This window comes from Tachysurus vachellii, chromosome 12, assembly GCF_030014155.1.
Source record: "Tachysurus vachellii isolate PV-2020 chromosome 12, HZAU_Pvac_v1, whole genome shotgun sequence".
In the NCBI taxonomy this organism is placed as follows: domain Eukaryota; kingdom Metazoa; phylum Chordata; class Actinopteri; order Siluriformes; family Bagridae; genus Tachysurus; species Tachysurus vachellii.
Genome location: NC_083471.1, coordinates 22,944,306 through 22,968,100, shown reverse-complemented (window position 1 = coordinate 22,968,100; position 23,795 = coordinate 22,944,306). Strand labels below are relative to the sequence as shown.

General features: G+C 40.2%; 1 protein-coding gene across 1 annotated transcript in view; it reads left to right on the top strand.

Moving 5' to 3' along the window:
• LOC132854669 (metal transporter CNNM4) overlaps positions 1-23,795 on the top strand; it is a 36,068-nt gene that overhangs the window by 5,197 nt on the left and 7,076 nt on the right. The window contains exons 2-5 of the mRNA XM_060883235.1: positions 9,513-9,656; positions 9,896-10,030; positions 10,930-11,099; positions 19,132-19,225. Coding sequence (XP_060739218.1) covers positions 9,513-9,656; positions 9,896-10,030; positions 10,930-11,099; positions 19,132-19,225 — 543 coding nt within the window. The remainder of the gene's footprint in view (positions 1-9,512; positions 9,657-9,895; positions 10,031-10,929; positions 11,100-19,131; positions 19,226-23,795) is intronic.

Sequence of the window (23,795 nt, the reverse complement as noted above, 5' to 3'; positions counted from 1 at the left end):
CTCTGTCTCTCTCTCTCTCTCTCTCTCTCTCTCTGTCTGTCTCTCTAGCTCTCTCTCTCTGTCTCTGTCTCTCTAGCTCTCTCTCTCTGTCTCTGTCTCTCTAGCTCTCTCTCTCTGTCTCTGTCTCTCTAGCACTCTCTTACTCTCTCTCTCTATCTCTCTGGATTTAAGTGTCTGTCTGAAAGCAGTGTTTTCTCACACATGCTCTTCCCCTTTCCACTTTCCTGTGCTGACTGTGCAGAGAGTTCTATCTTGTCCAAATTGCGTAACAGGAAAGACGAGTAGAGAGATGGCAGAAAGCTGAATGATCGACAGCTGTCTAACAAATAAAGTGCCGGAGAATATTGGGCATGAACTCTGCCTGTCCTCAATTAACCCTGTCACTATCAGATCTTGTGTCGTATCCTCAAACACACACACACACACACACACAGTATATCGTTTGTCAGCATGCGGTCAGGAGACACATGCGTGATTTGTGGTGTACTAATAATCCTTGAACTGTGTCAAATGCATACATGTGGGTTGGAGTAGCCGACGTACACAAACACAAATAGCTTAATGACTGGATTGATATCTCCAAGAAATGAAGAATTGTTTGTGTGTGTGTGTGTGTGTAAAACTTGCACGTATCCACAAATCACGGTATTGCACAAATTGCTTTTGTAGATTGCCGTGAGGTCATAAGAAGGCTGTTATTGCACGCTGTCATGTTAGTCAGAGTGTCATGACGGGTGAAAAGGTGGATCTTAGCTGTCTATCTCTAAATAGATGGGAAGAGATTACAGACATAATGTCCAGGGTGAGGGAGATGTTTAACGATGATTGAAGCCCCTGTTTTTACAGCGTGAGGTGATGGTTATTCGCTCATTTAGACATCAGGGATGATGATGTTTAACTCTTGTTTCCTAGATAAGTCTTTACCCAGTCATACAGTGACTGTTGTTGTTTTTTTAAAGGGGTGGTTTGGGGGTAACAGTGATTTATGAACTGCATTAGACCCTAAATCCAATGGAATTGACCATTTTTTTTAAACAAATAAAATTCTAAGCTATCATAAAATATAATAGAATAATGCCTTTTTAGTGATTGGTCCCTGATCAACCAATCAGTGAGCCCTGACCTTTAAAGCCCTGACCTTTAACTTAAGCACAAATATGGTTAAAATATGGGGAATTTTTTTCCATTGCTTCAGTCGTGCCATCCTTTGTGGTGAACATGGAAAAAAAAACATAAAAACACATTTTTTTTTTAGCATCGGTGAATAGTAATTTTTTTTTCCTTTTTTTATTCGTGTTCTTTTTTTATTTTTTATTTTTCTCTTGTTTTCTTTCTACATTTTCTTTCTTTCTCTTTTTTTCTGGTTATTTTCTTTCAGTGTTCCTTTTGTCTTCTTTATTTGTAGTTTTTTTCTTTTTTATTTTATTATTGTTTTCTTCTATTATTGACTTCATTTCTTTTCTATTATTTGATTTGATGGTGGGTTTTTTTTTTTTTTTTTTTTACTTTTTCATTCTAAAATTGTAGTATTTCAACTTTTTTTGTCAAGTGAGTTTATTTATTTGTTGCTTATTGAAATCAAATCAGGTTGAAAGCGTTCAATCATTTTGTTATCGTGAGTAGATGTTCCCGGGAACACGGGACCAGATGCTGGTGTGTGTTACAGGGCACCGTGCATACACTCATTTGCACAGGTGTGTCTTTGGGGCGGTAGGACGACACCGGAGAATCCGGTGGAAACTCACACGAACACGGGTAGAAACACGACACGGAGAGTAACCGGAGCTCAGGACCGAACCGGGGAGCTGTGACGACTCTCATAACTGAGATTATATTCGTTATAATCTCTGCACACCTAGTGACATGACTGACCTCAAACCACAGCATTTCTATTCCTGTTCTGTATAGCAAACTTTATTACATTTTGTGCAAACATTGTTTTTATTGACAAGATCTACCAGATCTGAATTACAGAAGGCTTTTTCACGCTGGAAATTCGGCCCTGTGTTCCAATATTAAATTATAATACGTGACCTTTTAAAATGACTCGCAATTTTAAGATCACTGGAAAGTAATAAGAGTCGACTGGTGAATTTCTTTTTATTAACAAGTCGTTATGTTTAGAGTTGAATGTTTTGCTTCTCTCTCTCTCTCTCTCTCTCTCTCTCTCTCTCTCTCTCTCTCTCTCTCTCCCCCCCCCCCCCCATTTTTCTATCCTGCATTAGGATTTGGAACCTGCAAAATGCTCCATTTTTCATTCGGTATTAAAATCACTAGGTTTAGTTTATTTCCATAACATTCATTTTTCATCAGAAATGTTTGGTCCAGACATTTTTTTTACCCCTGGTGTGCGTCATGCTTATAATCGTGACTCATCAAAAAATCGGTCAATATTTCCCCCCCACACACATCCTTTAAACAGATACAGAAGTGTGTGTTGTGCCTTTAAGAAATTGCTTCCAAAATAAAAATAAAGGAATTTACTAAACGTCCGCTAATTAGATTTTTTTAAACATTCGACTTTTTTCTTTTAACGAAGCTCTGCAGGTTTGCTGCTGCATGTTTTGTTTGTTTTATCTGTTTCAGTGAGATAACGTAGCTAATCCTGATAAATTGCCAGCTGTCTGCATACGTGCCTGAGCACTGAAGAGGATGTGGGTGATTCCTCACATCCTGCCATGTAATACTTGGGCTGCTATGTGATGTATCTGTGAAGGGACTCTCTGATACACACACACACACACACACACACACACACACACACACACACACACACACACACACACACTGATCTGCATGATTGGGTTATCCAGCTTTTTATAGGGTGATGGCTCCTTTTTCAGGTTTATTATGTGCGGTGGACTTTTAAACACAGAGGCAGTGGAAGTGTGTACAAGAGCTTATATACACTTCTCCTGTCCTAGAGCATGCATTTCCATTCTGCCTCATGCGCACGTTTCCATCCTGCCTCATGCGCACGTTTCCATCCTGCCTCATGCGCACGTTTCCATTCTGCCTCATGCGCACGTTTCCATCCTGCCTCATGCGCACGTTTCCATCCTGCCTCATGCGCACGTTTCCATCCTGCCTCATGCGCACGCTTCCATCCTGCCTCATGCGCACGCTTCCATCCTGCCTCATGCGCACGTTTCCATCCTGCCTCATGCGCACGTTTCCATCCTGCCTCATGCGCACGTTTCCATCCTGCCTCATGCGCACGTTTCCATCCTGCCTCATGCGCACGTTTCCATTCTGCCTCATGCGCATGCTTCCATTCTGCCTCATGCGCACGTTTCCATTCTGCCTCATGCGCACGTTTCCATTCGGGCCTCATGCGCACGTTTCCATTATGCCTCATTCGCACGCTTCCATTCTGCCTCATGCACATGCTTATATTCTGCCTCATGCACATGCTTATATTCTGCCTCATGCACACGTTTTCCTGTAAAATAGGTCTCTTTAAATACCTGTAGCATGCAGATTCCTCCTGTAACAGAGCATGCTTTCCTTTCCAAGTGACCATTCTTTAGTAGTGTAAGTGTTCATGCTGTATTGCAGGGAATGTGTGTGTGCTCCAGCAGACAGGACGCTTTCCTGTTCTGCTGCAGGGAAAGATGGAGAAAGAAAAGTCAGCATTGCCCCAGAGGGTATTCTGAGTCAGTGAGTAGTGTGTGTGTGTGCGTGCGTGCGTGCATGTGAGCACCGACACGTCCTTGCATCAGTTGCTCCTAAACGGCTGACTCATCCGATTTACAAAAGAGAGAGTGTGTGTAGATAAACTAATGGCTTTGGAATGAGCTATACAGTGTCAGCTTGAGCTCAGCCGTTTGGTCATGACGTTACTTTATCTTTTGTAACGTGGCATTAATTAGGCCTATTGCTACAACTAAAGCGTAAGCCCTCTTCACCACAAACACTATTGAGAAACATTTCAGTCACGCAAAAAACTCACAGCCAGAATGCTCCGTATTCGCAACTGGAAACACTCCCAACACTTTTCAAGGGCAACTTCAGAGGGTGTTTTTTTTTCTTTGTTATTATACCAGCCGCTGATCTACCTGCCATAATTGGGGCTGTTCAGGGTTATTAATCTGCCTGTACAAGCCGCACAGAGATGTTTTGTTGTATACAAAGAGTGCAGACATTTTTATAAATGCACTGTTTGTGTGCTTGAGAACTTAATTTTTGAAAGTCTTTGGCTGTTCTTTAATGCAGTTTGTGTGTGTGTGTGTGTGTGTGTGTGTGTGTGTGTGTGTGTCAAAGCTTTTATTTCATTCTGTTTGGGTTTAAATGTTAATGGAGCTCTGAAAACAAGTTAAATGTTAAAAGCAGGTTGAGGCTCTAATCACTGCTTCACAAACACACACACACACACAACTTATTTAATTAGGCTAATAAACTGTATTTGACTACGCAATGCTAACGCATGCTTGCCATAATCTGTTGATAACCTGACTGTGTGAACGTAATAAATGAATGAATTTTGGGTCTTTTATGAAACAATTGACTTGCAGAATAAAAAAAAAACCAAAGATTTCAGCTCCGTTTCTTGCTGTTCTTTGGTGCTAATGCTTCTGAACTCAGCCCGTCATGCTGAAGTATATTTATATTTATGTACTTTTCCTGGAAAACTGAAAGTCTTTAACTAACCAGTGAACCTTTCACCACTTCCAGCCTTCTGATTAGGAGAATCTTGACAGAGAGGGATGAAGAAGAAGCTCTGCCACAACAACGAGCCAAGATTACGGTGTTTGAGTTGCATAAAACCTGCAAAGCATTTATTTCTATTTTAAAATCAGCAACGATCAAGAAATTAACTTCTACCTTCCTAAAACTACTATTTCCTAACTCTCTAATGAGGACACTAACAATGTTCGGTACAGCAATCTTCAAGCGTTCAATTCTCTGCAACAGGAACTAGAAAAGCTCAGCAGACCTGGTGACCCAACTATAGTTCCTGAAAAGGTTCCTGTGTTGGAAACATGGACTACAGCAACACAAGGAATTTTATTTCAAAATTTCTAACTTTTATAAAAGTGACCAAGAAATCAAGAATATCCAGAATGTCGGATCGTCGCAGTAAACGCGGACTTGCATGCTTGTAACGTGAGCATGAGCCAATTGTTGTGAAAGATGATACCAGGTTCGGTCTTCTGAATCACAATGTTTAAGTTCTTATGTAGATTAACATTTTGCTTAACATTAAAGGGAGTGGATTTTGTTAGAGAGGATTGAGTAAGTGACTCCGGTTTCCTCCCCCGGTCCAAAGACATGCATGGTAGGTTGATTGGCATCTCTGGAAAATTGTCCGTAGTGTGTGATTGTGTGAGTGAATGAGAGTGTGTGTGTGTGTGCCCTGTGATGGGTTGGCACTCCGTCCAGGGTGTATCCTGCCTTGAGGCCTGATGACGCCTGAGATAGGCACAGGCTCCCCGTGACCCGAGGTAGTTCGGATAAGCGGTAGAAGATGAATGAATGAATGAATGAATGAATGATTGAGTAAGTGTATCACAGCGGCTATCTAGGGTCACGGCTTCAGATGAGATGAGGTATGGATCCACATTTGGATCGAAATGGTAGTTGTCTAACCTGGAAGTGGGTTCTTTTAACTGGTGGAGGCATTGTGTGTACAGACTATTTTTACAGGAATATCACAAGAACTAGTAGTCGATGATTTGTAGAATTTATATAGAATTATCACTAACCTGCCTATCGTCGCTGTCGGGCGGAAACCTCGTATGTCCAAATTTGGTCAATTTCATATTTTTTCACATATCGATGCTATTGGTCAGTCCCCACGTGGGTCTGTTATTTTTACAAGTTATTAACCAATCTAAAGTCTTGAAAATAGCTTGAGTGCAAATCTCATAACTCCATTGGACACTTCAACTGTCCACCTCTTCCTCACTCCGTGGGAGAGCTTCACGGCATATTTCTCCTCAAGAAGAGTCGCAACGAATCAACACGTCTTCTGAGGTAAATGTCTTCAAAACACTGGGCTCAAAGAAAAATAAATCTTGATCCCGCTAGTTCTGGTGCTCGTCTGAGGACAGGAATTTAGCGCAAGACAATCCACTGCAACGCGGACTAAACCCTGTGCACTGCAGATAAGGTACGGCGTTTTTTAATTTCCTGAAAAAAACGGTTTTGGAGATACGAGGATTCCGTCTGACAGCGACGATATGAACTGTTTAGATTTTGGATTCGATCAAATCAGGGTCGAAAGTCCCAGCAAGAGCAAATGTCTTATTTTATTATTTTTATTATTAATAGCTTTCTTTCCTGAGTTTTACTTACTTACACTTCATGTCTAAGAACTCGAGACTATTGGAATATTTGTAGGATTTATATATTGATTACATTTTGTACCAAACAAAAGTCACAGCAAGGTGAAATATTAAGTAGTTTTTCTTCTATAGCCTTCGAGGTCCTGGACCAGTTCTCCTCTCAGGTCTGATACACACCAACCTCAATGCTTTTTTATCTTTTCTGCTAAACTCACTAGAAAAGAGAGAAATATTTTCTGTTCTGTTCTGTTCTCTTCTCTGGATTCAGATCTGGTGAGAGCTTTATGTTTCTGAATATGCATTCGGTTTCATCCTGATGTTCATGTGGGTTGAACACGAGTGCAGCTTTCAGATAGCGTAGTTACACACGTGCTTGTAGTTTCACCAATTCGAGTAGTTTTCCGCAAAATCGGACCCCAAAAAAAATAAATAAAAAATAAACAAAACAAAAAAAAAACACTTAAATTCCTTTCAGAAATTTAAAAAAATACTTTATCTGAATCTTTGCCCATCCGACCGATGGATGTAGCCAGTGGGATTATTTTATTCCACTGTCCTTCACTGGACATTGTTGGTTTGTTTGATTATCTCCTACGAGTCCTGACATTTCCATCCTTGTTAACCATCAAATAAAGTCCATCATCAATATTATTATTATATTTATTTATTTATTGTTGGTTGGTTTGTGGGGGGCACGGTGGCTTAGTGGTTAGCACGTTCGCCTCACACCTCCAGGGTCGGGGTTCGATTCCCGCCTCCGCCTTGTGTGTGTGGAGTTTGCATGTTCTCCCCGTGCCTCGGGGGTTTCCTCCGGGTACTCCGGTTTCCTCCCCCGGTCCAAAGACATGCATGGTAGGTTGATTGGCATCTCTGGAAAATCGTCCGTAGTGTGTGATTGCGTGAGTGAATGAGAGTGTGTGTGTGTGCCCTGCGATGGGTTGGCACTCCGTATGGGTTTATCCTGCCTTGATGCCCGATGACGCCTGAGATAGGCACAGGCTCCCCGTGACCCGAGGTAGTTCGGATAAGCGGTAGAAAATGAGTGAGTGAGAGTGGTTGGTTTGTTTTGTTTCTTTATAAGCGCTTTAGACAATTGCGTGGATACTCAAATCCTTAGCACTAGTACATGCGTATGACAAAGCGAACCGGCAAATCCAGCCTCGTCCAGTCTTCTGAAGAATCTGTATTTGTGAGCTCCGTCAACACAGATGTGGCTGAAGCCTGATCCTGTATAAGCTCTCTTCCTGTCCGATTTGTGTTTGGAGTGTCTGAGGTCTGAGTTTGTTGACAGTTGACAGTTTGTTGACGGTGTTTTACTCCAGGACGCATTTGTTCCTAATAAGCAAAATCTGTGCATATTCGGTTTTGGGGGGCTGCTTTTAGTCAGGTGCTTAGAGATTATTAAAGCGGTTTGATGAATGACTTTAATAAGACGGTTTAATGAATCTGTGAAAAGACAGGAAAACAGGAAATTTGAGATGCTTGTAGGTAATTGATACCAGCAGATCACACACTGCTTTAATACCTTTAATGCTATTGTAGCCTACTGCAGCAACATCAGCGCTCTCTCTCGCTCTCGCTCTCTCTCTCTCTCTCTCTCTCTCTCTCTCTCTCTCTACCTCTACCTCTACTCTCTGGCTTAATGGTTTTTAAGCTGGCCGCATTGCAGAATACCGAATATTAAGGCGGATATAAATATCTTTGCGTCAAACACGTTGGGTTAACGGCCACTTTCTATACACGTGTCTTATATTTAAACCTGGGTGCCATGATGAAGAACAAATGGTTGGTGATGGGTGAATTTTTTTATTTATTTTTTTTTTTTTACAAATTTAGATTTAAAATAAAATGTCCAGTGAAAAACGAAAAGTGCTTAAATACAAATATACCAACCATGGTTCCAATCGGGGGGGCACGGTGGCTTAGTGGTTAGCACGTTCGCCTCACACCTCCAGGGTTGGGGGTTCGATTCCCGCCTTCGCCTTGTGTGTGTGGAGTTTGCATGTTCTCCCCGTGCCTCGGGGGTTTCCTCCGGGTACTCCGGTTTCCTCCCCCGGTCCAAAGACATGCATGGTAGGTTGATTGGCATCTCTGGAAAATTGTCCGTAGTGTGTGAGTGTGTGAGTGAATGAGAGTGTGTGTGTGTGTGCCCTGCGATGGGTTGGCACTCCGTCCAGGGTGTATCCTGCCTTGATGCCTGATGACACCTGAGATAGGCACAGGCTCCCTGTGACCCGAGGTAGTTCGGATAAGCGGTAGAAGATGAGTGAGATCAGAGGGTTCCAATCAGTTTGTTTAAAAACAATTGATTAGCTAAGAAAGTATTAGGTAATAAATTCCAGTTAATTTTTAACACAACACAGTAACAAATACACAGTCCATCATTTTGTTATTTACACTACAACGTCGTACTAAATCTGACTACCTGTGTTGTATTAGGTTACGTTTCTAGGTGTTTATAGGTGGAGCTAGAAGCTTCTGGAGAACAGCTCGTTTCCAGGCATCGTGACCCCTTCTTGCTGTTTTATTATAACACAATTTAATGTTTCAGACTCATTTTTATTTCTTTACCACAGTAATATTTTCTCATTAGTGATATTTACCTGTATTGTGCAATTCTTATTTGCGATCCACAGAAAATCTGCCGTCTTCTCGTATTAGGGTTAATATTATAACTCAGTATTGTTTCTAAATCTATATATTTGGCTTTGAAGTAGACATCAACACTCTAATTTCTGTTCATTAGTTCGTTAGATAACTAAGCAACATGTTCACATACTGTAATGTTGATCAGGAGATGGTTTCAGATTCTGGATTACTCTTTTATTGACTGAATGGCATTGAATAAACTGCGACTTGCACAATTTCTTTGCAATGAATCTGACTGGCTCTGTTTTAGGATTCGGTTTACTTTTCCTGTTCCATAAATTGTCTCCATTTGAAGCAGAGCAGCTTAGCCATGTGACTTTTATTTTAAAAAGCAGCCCTTCAAGGGCATGTCGTTTCAGCAGAGGCAAAGCGGTTGTTTTTGGAAGAAGAGGAAGAAGCTTGTCAAGGTTTTCATTGCGATTGTAGTTCTTCACAAAAAAAAAAACTGCCTAAATCACAAATCCCCTCACTTAAGTTTAACCAATGTACACACCTGGGACTTTTACTACAGTCTGAGAAGGCTGAGTAAATACATTTGCTTAATTTGCGTCATGTATTTTTTTTTCTTCCTACTAGGTAAGTCTCACTTGGCTATTGTCCAGAAGGTGAACAATGAAGGCGAGGGTGATCCGTTCTACGAGGTGCTGGGATTGGTGACATTAGAGGACGTCATCGAAGAGATCATCAAATCGGAGATTCTGGATGAGTCTGACCTTTACAGTAAGTAACCATAATAAAAGGAAAATTGAAATCAATTACAGTGTTATGACACGCAGCCTGTTCTACTTGTATGATTGCTTGCGACACATCTTTACCTGCTTAGTCACGATGAACGTACAAGTCCTCCATTGCATTTTCTTGATGATGTTTACTCACTGTATGTGAGGGAGTTTTGTGGTAATCATTTACATTATTTACACAATTTAATCATTTAAGTGTTTCTTTGTGTGTCATTCTAGCTGACAATCGGACCAGAAAAAAGGTGGCGCCCAATAAAAACAAGCGTGACTTCTCCGCCTTTAAGCACGAGAGCGAGTCCAAAGTTAAAATCTCTCCTCAGCTATTATTGGCTGCCCACCGATTCCTTGCCACAGGTAACCACTTAACATTTATCTTATAATTAAAGGGAAACAAAGGGACAAAAATGGCAAAGGGTTGAATCATGTTAGAGATTTTCTTTTTTTCTTATTTCTAAGGAAATTATTATCGTAAGGAAGATAGAAAGGAATATTGTGGACAATAATATTGCTTTGATGTAACTGATGAATTGTCAGACAAACATGGCTGTTGAAGCATGGTGTTTAATTTTGACTCGAATTACAGCAACACCATGATTTATTCACTCATTTGCGTGCTTTTGCAATGTCACTCTTGCAAAGGCTAAAATTACAGACCTAATACTCGACCTCGAGCACAAATAAACACCCTGAACTTGTTATTACGGCCACAGCGACTCGGAAAATAGTTTCCAGGAGGCACTTGAACCCAGCAGGGCTGTGGTATTTGTGGTCATCCTTTATGAGATCCTCCGACATCCTGCTGAGGTTCAGATGGTTAGTGGGTTGCTGGTGGTAACAATCCCCTTATTAGATGGAGTCATGGTGCTGAGAAAAGTGGACGAGCGCAGGCATGTGGGAGGCAGCGTGGGTACGAGTCTGTGGTCTGGATGGGGGTTAGGAGTGTGAGGTCACCTTCCTGTTTTAGTGAGGAGCAGGTAAAAAAAAAAAAAGGTCACGTAAAGCAGGAATGTGCATGACATTAAGGTTGACGTGTACACGTTTATCTCTGGAGAAGCTCTTAAGCTTGTTTCCTGTCCTAGTGACTGGAATGTTATGAGATATAGTCCCAGCTGTTTAGTCGAACGAAACACTTAAGTGTAGCTACACGCCTGGACTGAAAAGAGTTCTGCTCTAATGCACTTCAGCTAAACTTAATTGAAATTTACCTCAGCATTCTGTCTTTGTCTTCACTCTTTTCCATCATGTCTTTGCAGAAGCGAATTTATTCAACCAGTCTCAGATCTCTGAGAAGGTCCTTTTGAGGATCTTAAGGCACCCCGACGTCATTCAGGAGATCAAATTCAATGAGAACGACAAGCGATCGCCTCATCATTACCTCTACCAGCGTGGCAAAGCTGTTGATTACTTTATCCTCATACTGCAGGTATTTTTTGACCATTACTGACTAATTTACTCAATCCTCAGTGGGAACTCTTGAGTTTCTGACAGGGATTGTATTAAAGGTGAGCTTAGGAGAAACTTTTTTTGGTAATATTCTCCTCACACTGAATACAGCAGATGTTATAGATGGGCAGAAATAAGAGTTGTGTGGACCAACAGCAACCAACCAATCAGAACAATGAGATGTCTCTACTTCCGTGTCAGAAAGTTACGGCTCCTGCTCTGTGGTTTAATTATATCTCACTACGCATACGTGGATTTGTTTGATGTTGAAAACATTTACATTTACAGCATTTAGCAGATGCCCTTATCCAGAGCGATCTTACATTTTTATCTCATTTTTATACAACTGAGCAATTGAGGGTTAAGGGCCTTGCTCAGGGGCCCAACAGTGGCAGATTGGTGGACGTAGGAATCGAACTAACAACCTTCCGATTGGTAGTCCAGCACCTTAACCACTAGGCTACCACATCCCATCATCATGAAAAGAGATGGTCATATCTACAAGTTTAGAATTTCCTGGTTACACAATTACACTTGTTGACTATACAGAATAGTACACAGTTATAGAAGGGAAATGATTTATAATCACTGGTCTGGTGTCACTTGGATGAGGATGAGTTCCTTTTTGAGTCCGTTTCCTCTCGGTGTTTCTTCCTCAGGGAGTTTTTCCTTGTGAACGTCACCTCGGAATTGCTTAGTAGTTAAAAAAAAAAAAAAAAGGTATTTTTATCCAGAATTAAAGGTCCTCTAAATATAATTGTATTGAATTGAATTGAATTGTACTGGGGGGCACGGTGGCTTAGTGGTTAGCACGTCCTGCCTCACACCTCCAGGGTTGGGGGTTCGATTCCCGCCTCCGCCTTGTGTGTGTGGAGTTTGCATGTTCTCCCTGTGCCTCGGGGGTTTCCTCCGGGTACTCCGGTTTCCTCCTCCGGTCCAAAGACATCCATGGTAGGTTGATTGGCATCTCTGGAAAATTGTCCGTAGTGTGTGATTGCGTGAGTGAATGAGAGTGTGTGTGTGCCCAGCGATGGGTTGGCACTCGGCCCAGGGTGTAACCTGCCTTGATGCCCGATGACGCCTGAGATAGGCACAGGCTCCCTGTGACCCGAGGTAGTTCGGATAAGCGGTAGAAAATGAGTGAGATGAGAGGGTTCCAATCAGTTCGTTTAAAAACAATTGATTAGCTAAGAAAGTATTAGGTAATAAATTCCAGTTAAGTTTTAACACAATGGATAAGTGGTAGAAAATGAATGAGTGAGTGAAAGTGAATTGTACTGTATTTGTACAGTGGCGACAGCCAACTACCAAGATTAGGGTTGGGTATCAAAAGAAATTTTCCGGTTCCAGTTCAGCCTTACGATTCCCGTTTATGATTCCGATTCCATAATAAAAATAATGTGAAAAATAATGCACAATACTTAAACAATTCCATTTGTGTTTATTAATCACTCTTTAAATATTTTAAACAGAGCATTTCAATTCATATCAATTTAAATTTAAATAAATCCAACATTTACATTTACATTTACAGCATTTGGCAGACGCCCTTATCCAGAGCGACGTACATAAGTGCCTAAATCTCTAACATTACATACTTAAGATACCATGAGTTTAAAACATTTGTTCAAAGTTACAATGAAAAAGTGTCAAAGGTGTGTTTTTTTTTTTGTTTTTGTTTTTTGTTTTGTTTTTTTTTAAATGTGAAAGATAGGGAAAGAAGTGCTAGTTGAAGTGTTTCATGAATAAGTAGGTCTTCAACCGCTGCTTGAAAATAGCCAGTCACTCCGCTGTCCGGACCTCTAGGGGAAGTTCATTCCACCACCTTGGTGCCAGAACAGAGAAGAGTCTTGTAGTATACTTGCCTCTTACCCTGAGAGATGGTGGAACCAGTCGAGCGGTGCTGGTAGATCGGAGGGTGCGGGGTGCAGTGCGAGGAGTGATGAGGTTCTTTGAGGTAAGACGGAGCTGGTCCATTTTTGACTTTGTAGGCCAGCATTAGTGTTTTGAATCTGATGCGTGCAGCTACCGGAAGCCAGGGGAGGGATCGCAGCAGCGGGGTGGTATGAGAGAACTTTGGCAGGTTGAAAACAAGCCGGGCAGCTGCATTTTGGATCATTTGCAGAGGACGGATTGCGTTCATAGGTAGACCTGCCAGCAGTGCATTGCAGTAATCCAGTCTAGAAATGACAAGAGAGCATCAAACAACATCAAATTTACATCCAGAATTACAACTTAGCAAAACAGTTAGCAATCTTTCTGAAGACGAGACCTTTCCTGGCTTATTGTATCTCCAGCTGTGGAGAAAACCCTCTCAGAGGGGGGAGATTTGCTTCATTGTTGTAGCTTTGGAAATGAATCCACACTTTAGACATGTTTAACACAAAGCGTACCTCAGCACAGCAGCGCGAGTGACTGATTTCTGTGGTAAGCTGCGTTAATTTGGTCACATGACTGTAAACAGTATAAACAATTAATATTCATGAGGTAAGACATGGCTATTTAAAGTGACCGCTCCCAGAGCTTTGCCCGTCATCGCATCGGAACCGCGTTTGGAACCGAAACTTAAAAATTCCGCACGGTTACGGTTCCTGTTAAAAAACAGAACTCGGTTCTCGGTTCCCAATCCTAACCAAGATCAATCATCTTTAAGTGCTTTAGAAACACATTGATTTTGCTGGACCAGCTTTACATGCTTAAAATTGCTGATCTGTGGTCTGCCGTAGTGTACAGGAAGCTCTGATCACATAGGAACCAGATAAATGTAATGTTTTCGATCCTCATTTACAGAGTTTTACAATCAACCTGTCAGAATACCTCACACACCTGGACATGAAGAGCTTTCCGTGCTTGTTAAGACTATGCACGGGACTGCAAGCAATAGGATTCAGAGAGCCGGGAGATGGGATAATGTTTCACTTTGGCTAAGCAGTCAGAAGGAAACACACTGAGATTCCTCTTCATCAGCAGATGGAGGTAGCAGATGGACAATTTCTTTGCTGCAATAATTGAGACCTAGAATGATTTTTCTGCTGCTTTATTTAGTGTGAGATACAAGGAATGATCTCGGAATCTATAGTACAGACTCCATTTTGTCGGATAAGTTCATTTAAGCTCTACGTTGTATGCAAGTGGAATTTGTAATGAGGTGAACTGTGCACATTGCGGCATCCATTCTGTGAAGGTTAAACGCAGTTAAAATGAATGATTTGTGTGTATAAGTAAGGAGAGTCAGATGGTGCAGCCATTAGGAGTCTGTGTGATCTGTAGGGAGTGTTTGCCCTCTCTTCCTGAGTCCCAGACTACATGGGCAGAGGACAGTTGGGCATTTCCTCTATTAAACAAACCCCGCTAGGCACAGAACAGCTGTAGGTTAGACGGCTCGGCTGTCGAGCCATACTGACGTTGCCTATAGGCACGGCTCTTTTATAAACGATCTCACTTATGCAGTCAGAGGTACGAGTAAGGCTAGGACCCGGTAATCTGCACACCGCAATCCATAAAACTCTCCAAAAAAATTTTTGTGGAGTTCATTTGAATGAGCAGACCATAGATGACTTTTAAACAAGCTGGAAATCTCAGTAGAATTATTCCAGTTGTATTGGAGGTGTTCGTCTGTCATAAAATATAAGAGCCAATCAGGTTGGAGTATGCAAATCTAGAACATTTGTGTGGGGCTTCCAGAGTTGGGACGTAATCCAGTTTGCATATTAATAAAATCTGGAGTTTGTAGGAATGTGTTTTTGTAATTAATTCCTTATCTACGTTTAAAAAGTGGCTTCTTAATGGATTTTCTATAGGTCTGTTTATATGGTTGTGTGTCTTTTTGTATCAAACACACACACACATTCATCCACAGGTTTGTTGTGTCAATACTATAAATACTCATTAGCCCCCAAGCTCCATCCCCCATAAGTGGTCATAGTGGTCTGCTCTTGGCAGAAAATTACAGGCCTCACAGATGGAGCGATCCGTTTAGACTCTGCATTGGTGGGGGGGTGGGGGTGGGGGGTTGTTTACATGTAAACATTCCAAACTCTTGAGGCCCACAAAGAAGCAATGAAATCCCACCACTACAGCATGAGTTAAAATCTGAACCAGAGTTAAGAAATGAATAAAGATGTGTGTCTGTGTGTGTCTGTGTGTGTCTGTGTGTGTCTGTGTGTGTCTGTGTGTGTCTGTGTGTGTCGTTGTGTGTGTGTGTGTGGGACCTGGCTGCTCTTTGGTGTGTGAAGTGATCTTTGCGCTTAAGTGACATATTTACACCGTAACAGTCCAAACGTTTCTCTTGACTCCCTCTCTGTTGATCATTTCCCGTCCTGAGTAAGCGTGTATGTTATTACAGGCAGAGGTAATAGGCATGTTGGGTGATACAGCTTACAGCTTAGTTTTGTTGTTTTCCATTGACGATATGCAGTTATTATTTTAATGAGTATAATTCCTGTTTTGTATCCCTTTTCTAATTGACTCTATTTTGTCTCAAGGGAGTTTGAGAAGCACAATTAGTCTCCTCGCTTGTCGTTTTCTCATCCGAGAGCTGAGAGAGTGTGACCTTTATTAAAGATTAATGCTTTTGTTTTTGAAAGCGTGTCGAACCTGCGTGACTGTCGACACGCCACATTCGTTTCTCTTCACAAGTCATCCAGCTACAGCTCTCTCATCTTGCCTGGTTTTCTGTTTAAACTTATGACAAAGTGTAGCACCTTTTCAGAAACAATCCTTGTCCCCACCATTAGAAAAGTGATCCAAGTAGCGTCTATTTTTGGCTGCGCAGGCTTTAATACTTCCTCTGACCTCTTCCTCTGACACGCTGAATCAGAGTACGAACATAAATAAAGCGCAGCAAACGGACTGGACTGTTATCACCTGCGCCAAGACACGTAATTATTTTCCTGTTAGTTATTATTTTTAAAAATATTTTTAGGTTGGAATGAAAAAGCTGAATCGGCGATAAAAGATGGATCTGGATTAGGATGAATCCAGGGTTGAGGATCCTAGCAGCAGCACTTCACAGCGGTGCTCCTTAGGAGTTTTAATAAGCTGCTGTAGTGACCTTTACTGGCATTCAGTGAGACTGTGAGAGACTCTCTAACACTCTGTGTCTTGCCCTAATAGGATAATTGCCACATTAATACTTAATAATACTTAATATATAATATCATCTATAAAGGCTAAGAACAAAATCAAAACACACACACACACACTCTCTCTCTCAGATTGTCCCTGTGTGTCTCTCACTCACACACACACACACACACGCACACTGTATTATTCATACAGTTAGAATGTCAAAGTCTATACATGATGATTTGCTGAGAGCTTTTAGCATTTAGCTTTTAGTCTTCGATCGTTGGTGAGGTGTGCATGAGATTTTAAAAATACATTTGAATTCTTTCTAATCACCTAATCAGTGATTTGAAGTATTTGACTCTATTAAGATTAGGCTGTAGCTATTAGTTATTTCTAACGCCGTAAAAAATCTTTACCCAGAGGCTAAAAATGGAGTTTGCTCCTGTTTGGTTGTGTCTATGTTCAGTATTGAATGTCTTTGTCATGTCTCACTTCACATTGTTTAATATGAAGCTCATATAAGTTTAAAAAGGATTTAAAAACTCTTTCAGCAAAATTGAAAGTACTAGAGAGCTCTAGAATTTTAATGTTAATAAGGGAATCGAATAAAGACTTTGAGACTGGATTGGTCTGATGCTTTAAATTCATTTGTTCTTCTTAACTGCTTTATTTATCATGGTTAGAAACCGAAATATAGATATTTTAATGAGATGCCAGTCCATCACAGCTCATCATACACACTCTACTTCATAAGCTAATTCATAGCTTGGCGCAATTAAGCATAGCCAGTCTATCATCCAGCATGTTTTTGTGAGGTGAGAGGAGAACAGAGAACCTGGATGAAACCCGAGCAGACGTGGGGAGAACCCGAGCCCACATCTCCACACCAGAACCTAACCTGAGCTCAGGATTAAACCCTGAAGTTGTGAGGTGGAGATACTGTCCAGTGCACCGCTGTACCACCTGAGGATTTGAATAAGTTCCTAATATGTCTGTGGAGAGAGAACTTTGAACCAAGGACTTGGAAAACATTGAGTCACTTTTGTTCTTGGTCTTGGTCTTGGGATTGCTCTGTGTGCTTATTATTGACAGGAATGCTCTTTGGCCTTTAGTGTTAACATTAAAACTGAGTCAAAGTGAAAGGAAAGTTTTCACAATAACTTCTGTTCTGTGCTCACCAGTGTGTTGCTCCCGATGATTTATTCTAGAAATGTCCTACTGACACTGATCAGGTTCATCAATCTGATAAATGATTCTCATACAGAAAACTGAGGGCTCAATACGTTACGTATAAAACTGACACATGCCAGAGGACGTGTGATGGAGGAACTCTGCAAGCTCTCGTATAAGGGCGTCTTTAAGGTGGAGTCCATCTGCCTGCTCGTGTCAGTGTAATGACACGGATGATTTATGTTTGATAAACAGGCCATGGGTGGGGAGGGTTATAATGTACAGAATACCTTTGCTCTCAAACAGTGGGCCAGCGATTACGTTGTCTCTGTCTCTGTGTGTGGGTGTGTGAGTGAGTGTGCAAGAATGTGTGAGTGAGAGAAATAGTGTGTGTGCGTGTGTGAAGGGTTGTGTGAAAGTGTTAAAGAAAGAGCGAGAGTGTGAGTAAGAAATAGTGTGTGTGTGAGTGAGCGAGAGAGTGAGAGAGAGTCTGTGTGTGTGTGTGACTGGGGGAGAGTGTGTGTGCGTGTGTGTGTGTTGGGGAGAGAGCAGATTGTTTTGTCACGGTAAGGATTAATTGCGCTATGACAATGTTGCAGTTCTCACATTCCCAGCTAAAGCTCTCTTCTCACTGAATCAATTAAAACACACACGCACACACACACACACACCTGTTTTTGCCACAGGCCTGTTTCTGTCCTTGTACATCGTTCTCGCCTATCCACTAATCTCTCTATCTTTAGCCGTCACTTAATGCTGCCTTCACTTGCTCCTCAGATTGTCCTGTTTTCCTCTTCAAAGTCTCAACGTATTAATCGAAAATGATTTGCAGTCTAATGCACTTCAGTGCTAAGTCTTTGTCTTAGTCTTAAGTGCTAAGTCTTAATATTTTGTTATAGTCTACAAATTTACACAACCAAAAGTTAGAGATTTAAACGTAATCATTTGGTGTATTTCCTAAACACCGACAACCAAAAACATGTTGTATTTGTTCTTCTACGTGCTGATGGAGTGCAGTTTCTGGAAACTGAGAATTAAAATAACATCTCTATCATGTCATAATGGGCTTGTATTTTGTATGCAGGGCTTGTATTTTGTTTTTGTTCAGAAATGTACAGCTAATAAAAAAAGTACACAATCCTTTTACATTCAGACTGTGTGCCTGATATTCGCCATTCTGATGCTTCTCAGTGTTTCAGGCATCTGAACTTAGTGCAGGAATAAACATTGTTTGTTTAAAGGGTAGATTTGACACTACTTTGTAAACCTGTATAATTTTTCTCAAAATCTTGATCCTTTTTTCTTTTCTGGTAGGGAAAAAAAAGCCATTTCAGGAGCTTAAATGTGGGGGAAAATGTCTAATTAATTCAAGCTACGTAATGTTTTTACCATGATGTATTGAGTTTAGATGTTAATTTCAAACCTATAGAAAGATTTGCATATAGAAATTCTCTCGATTCTTACAATATGCTGACAAACTCTATCGTGACTTCATTTATCATGAAACAATATGACTTTTTCTACATTAGTCAAATCCTTGGGTTAGTATCACATGACGCTGAGCAGAAATGGAAACTCGTATTTACTTTAATTCCAGGAGCACCTGAACGCAGCATGCGCATGTTATTGTATACATATTGTAATATGTATAGAAAATGTTCATGTTGTAATATGTATAGAAAATATTCTTAATTTCCAGTTGTCTTGGTTGTTAATGTGTTTTGTTATTTATCAACACAAACCTTTGCGTGTGTCCGTGTCTGTGTGTCCAGGGTCGTGTTGAGGTGGAGGCTGGAAATGAGAATATGAAGTTTGAGACAGGGCCTTTCTCCTACTATGGTGTCATGGCACTTAATGCTACATTAGGTAAGTGGGACTGATACACACACATGCGTGCACACACACACTTCTCTTTCAAACCCTCTTACAGACAACGTGCCTCACATACTGCTCAGTGATTCCCACTGAAAAGACATTTCTCTGGAGTTAAGTGAACATTAGAAGATTTTTTCACAAACAGTATTAACAAATTCAGCCTAAAACAGTCATTTTGTCTCATAATCCATATTTAATCCACTCAAAGGGCCACCCATCATCATCAGAGCATGGGAAGCGCACACTCTACATGAATCTGAATCACCCACAATGTGTGACTGCCACCTAGTGGTCTGAGTTAACACTCCAGACCTTTTCTTCACTTCCAAGAAAACTCAGTGTCTCTTTTTTTTTTCCATTTCTTTTGTATTTCCCTTTGTAACTGTCTTCTCTCACATTTTGTTTTCCATCTTCACATGGAAACTTTCTCTCTCTGAAAGCGCCATCGTGTCTTACAGCTCCTCCTTTCCTCACTCCCTCAGGAAAGGTTTCTCGTCCTCGACACCTTTCTCTAATGAGGTGTTCTATCTTCTCCCGTTTTCCAGGTAACCTCAAGTGTGTGAGTTCTCGAAGCACACACTGGGATTATTAACGCCTGTGGTAGCAGCCATGCATTCTTTTGTCCCTTTTAACTCCTAATCCTTACGATTACTAAATAGGGTGATGGAGATGATCCTTGAACGGCATGAAGCGTGTTTAAAACTAATTTAAGTTCAGTGAAGTGCACATATACATGTACATCGTCTTCATGTCCTTCCTTTGGTGGTTTAACTCTGTGTTGATTAAGGCACTGATCACTTCTTCCCATGTCAGCTCATGTCCATGTCACATTTACGTTTACAACATTTGGAATCCAGAGCAAATTACAAAAAAGTCTCTATCAATGAACACATTAACACTTTGTCATGATGTTACAGAAGGTCATTAGGTTACAGACTTAGGAAACTATCAACCTAAAGAAAAGAAAAAAAAAGGTTTTAGGAAAATGTTGGTGTTCACCCTCTATGCGGACATTTTTGGCTGATCGTACATGACTAGAAGCACATAGAAACTGGCATTTAATAATGATTAGGACCAAAATAATTTCTTTCTAACATTGTTGGTACTTCTATCATATCTTGTCCAGCCAATTCAAAATAAACAGACAAAATCTATATAAAAATATATCATGACTGTACTACAATGACTTTTATATATTTTTAGTTTCAAGTTAGTTCCTTTTCTCATTTACATTATAGCAGAATTAAACCAGTTCCAAATAAACCAGTTCCAAATAAACCAGTTCCAAATAAACCTGTTCCAAGTAAATCTGTTCCAACCAATTATTTTGTTAAATTTATATATTTGTTTGTTATTAGTCATGGATGTAGCTTGTTCGCCATACACTGGTTATTACTACAGATACGGTACTATATGAAAACAAACCTGTTATTTATATTACACCATCATTGTCAAAGCTTCTGTTATAGAAATTAAACCAACACTTTCTGACTAATCAGATTCGAGAATTTAGCTTCACTGTGTTATAAGTAAAGATGGGGCGGAAAGCAATATGTAATAAACTTCTACAAATGTCGTATTCATGGAAATCGATAAACTCCCACTCTCTCATATCAATACATTAAAGCAATCACAGTGGAGCTAACTTTTTCCTGATCTTTTTACCCATCACTATATAATAATGCAGAGTAAATAAGACGATGGAGACATCCGTAGCATTTGTTTGAGTCTGAATTCCGCCAGTAGAGGGAGCTAGATATTGTATATGAATATATTCTTTAAAAATGGTAATTAGTACACCGTAATAGCATCATGATTCAATTGTGGACACTTCAGCAAATGTGTGTCTTCTTCTTTTTACTGTGTCACAGCACAGAAAGCTCATGACATGCTACTTTAAATACATTTACCGTTACATAAAACATTACACATTCATAATATATAATTGCAGCACAGCAGCAACAGACAGTAGCAACTAGCATTAGCAACAACAGACAATAGCGACTAGCATTAGCAACAAGTTAGCCAGAGAGAGACACTTTCTTCATTTTTCTCTTTTTATTCCAGACACAATTAGACCATATACACACATTAACAACTCTACACAATGCTTTTATGTAGAAAACACATTCATCTTAGAATTCTTATTGAACATTAATATGAAAGACAGTATATTGCTGCTGTTGTTGTGAATGTTGTATATATTATTTCATTTATGACATTTAACATAAGCCTAAATCTTTTAGCTTTCTTTTAATGTGACGTACATTTTTCTGACTGCTGAGCTATTGACGGTTAAGGGCCTTGTTCAGGGGTCCATTGGTTGTTAGATTGGTGGATCTCGGATTTGAACTCCCCACCATCCAATTAGTAGGGCAACACCTTAAACACTAGACTACCACATTTCTCTATTATTACAGTATTGTTGTAATACTGTGTGGGAACTTAGAGCCCGTCTCCAAGTCGGCACATATCAGGGTGAATTATACTGATATACTTTATAATACTTTTATACTATATAATTGTTACTTAAACTTAATTTACTGATAGCACTAACATTAATACGAATTAAAACAATGGGAAAGCTCCTCAGACCTGGATGAGAATGAGCAAACTTCTTTATTGTGGTCAATCAGCCAACAATTCTCTAAGAGAAATTGCCAATTTGAAAGTAACAAAAGAAATCCCAAAAACCCAAAAAGAGCATCTTCATGAAGAGCATCGGCATGCAAAAACAAAAAAAGCCCTCAGGACGGTCCTGCAAAGTAACGGGTTTTTTTTTTTTACACATACACATTTGGCCCCAAAAATTCTCCTCTGTATATACGCTTCCAAGCGCCTCCTTATCGGTTCTCCTCCTCACAGACCCGTTTTCATATCACCTTATCATTATGTCACCTTATTTACCGGAATCATCTCATATGTTTTTGTAACGTCCTGTTCCTTACAATCCCCTTGTTTTTCCTTCACCTTTTGCCCATATGCCCATTTATGGATTTTCCTACCCCTTAGTTCCCCGGGGCCCAGGTCCGGGAGCCCAGGCCTGTGACCCTGGGTCTTCTTCGTTCAACATAACAATTATGTCTAAACAACAATTTTTGTTATTAAAAAGTGTGCTCAAAAAAGAGCTTCACTCCCTGGTCAAGGTTACATTTGCCTCTCAGTTTTTCCATGCCAGACGTCCTGAAGATTAATCCTTCATTCAACTACAATGGGTAAGTTTCTCCTTTGCTATTTTCTTCTATACATGATTTTTAATAATTATAAGTCACTCTATGAGTCTGATTTATGTCAAAAGTTATGTTAAAAGAAAGCTCTTATCTATTTGTCATCTTATATTGTCACTATTGCTAAACTCTTGCTGCTATAATGTTACTTGTGTACAAAAAAACCAATGGAGTTCTTTGATGACTCCCCTAATCTGCTAACTGCTTGAAATTTTATATGATCTCATGTTATGATCTCAGCCTGTCCTTGCTCAGGCTGGGCTTGTTTACACTTATCTCAAGCTCCCGTTCCTCTATCTCCTCTAACTCCCCTTATCTCTCCTCAGATCCTTCGCCTCGAGGTCAGCCAGCTCATCCTAGTCGCCCCATAAGTTCCTTACCTCACCAGTGCCGGCCGGTGCCCGTTGATGTCATGGCGAGCTATCGCCGCTTCCAGCTACTTCATATCACCCATGAGCTCATTACGTGTCTGGAACAGTTCTATTCTATGGCCCTGAGTCCCCTGTTTACACTCTTTCTTCTCCTGTCTGCTGAGTTACTATAATAAAGAGTGCCTCTTTTATTCACCCTCTGACTTCTGGTTAATAATATATAATATAATAATAATATAATATAATAATATAAATATATTCTCTTAAGGCCCCAGGATTTTTCACAACTGTAAGAGTGTCCTGTTTTACCTACCATGAACTTGCCGTGCTTGAAAATAGCAGTTGATGCTGACATGGCATTAATAGAACGGTAAATAAATTAATAAACAAGCTTGTCCTCTGACAAGCTTGTTTGGTGCAAATGAAAATCAGCTGAGACGTGCACACGCCTGGTAATTTACAGACAATTGACGTTCAACAACAAAAACATGCAAAGAAGGAGAAATTTATCCATCCATCCATTTTCTGTACCGTTTATCCTACACAGGGTTGTGCTTAGTGTTAGTGTAATTTCGTCACCTATTTTTAATTTAGTCTTAGTCTTAGTCTTGTGCCAAATGTCCTTGTTAGTTTTAGTCATATTTAGTCATTCACATATCTTTTTTTGTTAGTCAACTTTAAGTCGACTAAAAGTCTCGTCATTTTAGTCTAGTTTTAGTCAAAAGAAAACTCAAGGTATCTTAGTCAACTTTTATTCGAATAAAAGTCTTTTAATTTTAGTCTAGTTTTAGTCAAAAAATTGTAGTCTTGTTTTTAAATAACACATTATTACTGATAAACATTTCAGTAAAAAAAGTGTTTCACATATGTTTCACTCGAACTTGACTGCACATCGGGACATAAGCTGTCATGTACAATAAAAGAGACAGGAAATGTAATTTAACACAAAAAGCCTGACTAGAC